This window comes from Buceros rhinoceros, unplaced genomic scaffold, assembly GCF_000710305.1.
Source record: "Buceros rhinoceros silvestris isolate BGI_N320 unplaced genomic scaffold, ASM71030v1 scaffold28122, whole genome shotgun sequence".
NCBI lineage: Eukaryota > Metazoa > Chordata > Aves > Bucerotiformes > Bucerotidae > Buceros > Buceros rhinoceros.
In genome coordinates, this window is record NW_010399893.1 from 2,003 (window position 1) to 2,865 (window position 863).

Here is an 863-nt window from a genome sequence, read left to right on the forward strand (position 1 = left end):
TCCCCGCCCCGGGGGTGTTGCGGGGGGAGCCGCGGCCACTCTTGTGGCTGTTGGAGGCCTCTGAGCGCGCCCTGATCCGGCTCTCTCGCTGCCCGCAGGTTCTCGCCTACTTCACCTTCTGCCTCTGGTTAATCCCTTTCGCTTTCTTCGTCTCCTTATCGGCTGGGGAGAACGTCCTGCCCTCCACGGTGCAGCCCGGAGGTGAGCGAGGCAGGGGAGGGCAGGGAAAGGGGGGCGGTGGTCTGCAGGGTGGGGGCTGTTCCACCCTCCATCCCACTTCTCCCCAGCACTGGGGCTCAGGAAGGGGAGTTCACGACCTGGGGCCCGGGTAGATAAATGTGAGCAAATCAGAAGCTTCAGGGCGTTAAATGCAGCTTCAGGGGTCACCCTGACACCACCCACCCCATCCTGGGGCTCCTGGGCTTTGGGTTCTGATTGTTCTGTCCCTTCTCCCCGCAGACGACGTCGTCTCCAACTACTTCACCAAGGGGAAGCGGGGCAAGCGCTCTGGCATCCTTCTCATCTTCTCCTTCATCAAGGAGGCCATCCTGCCCAGCCGGCAGAAGATCTACTGAACCCCGGCTGCCACCGAGGAGAACAGACCCAAACTGTGCCGGGGGGGCCCTGGGGCCTTGCCCCCGCCCTCCCCCATGTTCCCCAAAGGGGTTTTGTTGACAAACTGGTGAACTGGGCAATGGCCGGCACTGGAGGACACACGGGGAGCTTGTTCCCCCCTGGGATTTGGGTGTGAAAAGGATGATTTTGAGGAGGGTCCGGCCCTCCCGGTCATCGTCGCTGTCTGGGGTTGAAAGCCGGGAGTTTGCGCGGGGCTGCGGGGGAGCCGCTCCCTCGGTGCGGGGACG

At 63.7% G+C, this 863-nt stretch overlaps 1 protein-coding gene across 1 annotated transcript in view; it reads left to right on the forward strand.

The window, feature by feature from the left end:
- Positions 1-575, forward strand: part of TEX261 (testis expressed 261) — a gene marked incomplete at its 5' end in the record, with an annotated part of 2,504 nt that extends 1,929 nt beyond the window's left edge. The window contains 2 exons of the mRNA XM_010131667.1: positions 99-201; positions 460-575. Of these exons, the coding sequence (XP_010129969.1) occupies positions 99-201; positions 460-575 (219 nt within the window). The remainder of the gene's footprint in view (positions 1-98; positions 202-459) is intronic.
- Between the last annotated feature and the right edge of the window lie 288 nt (positions 576-863).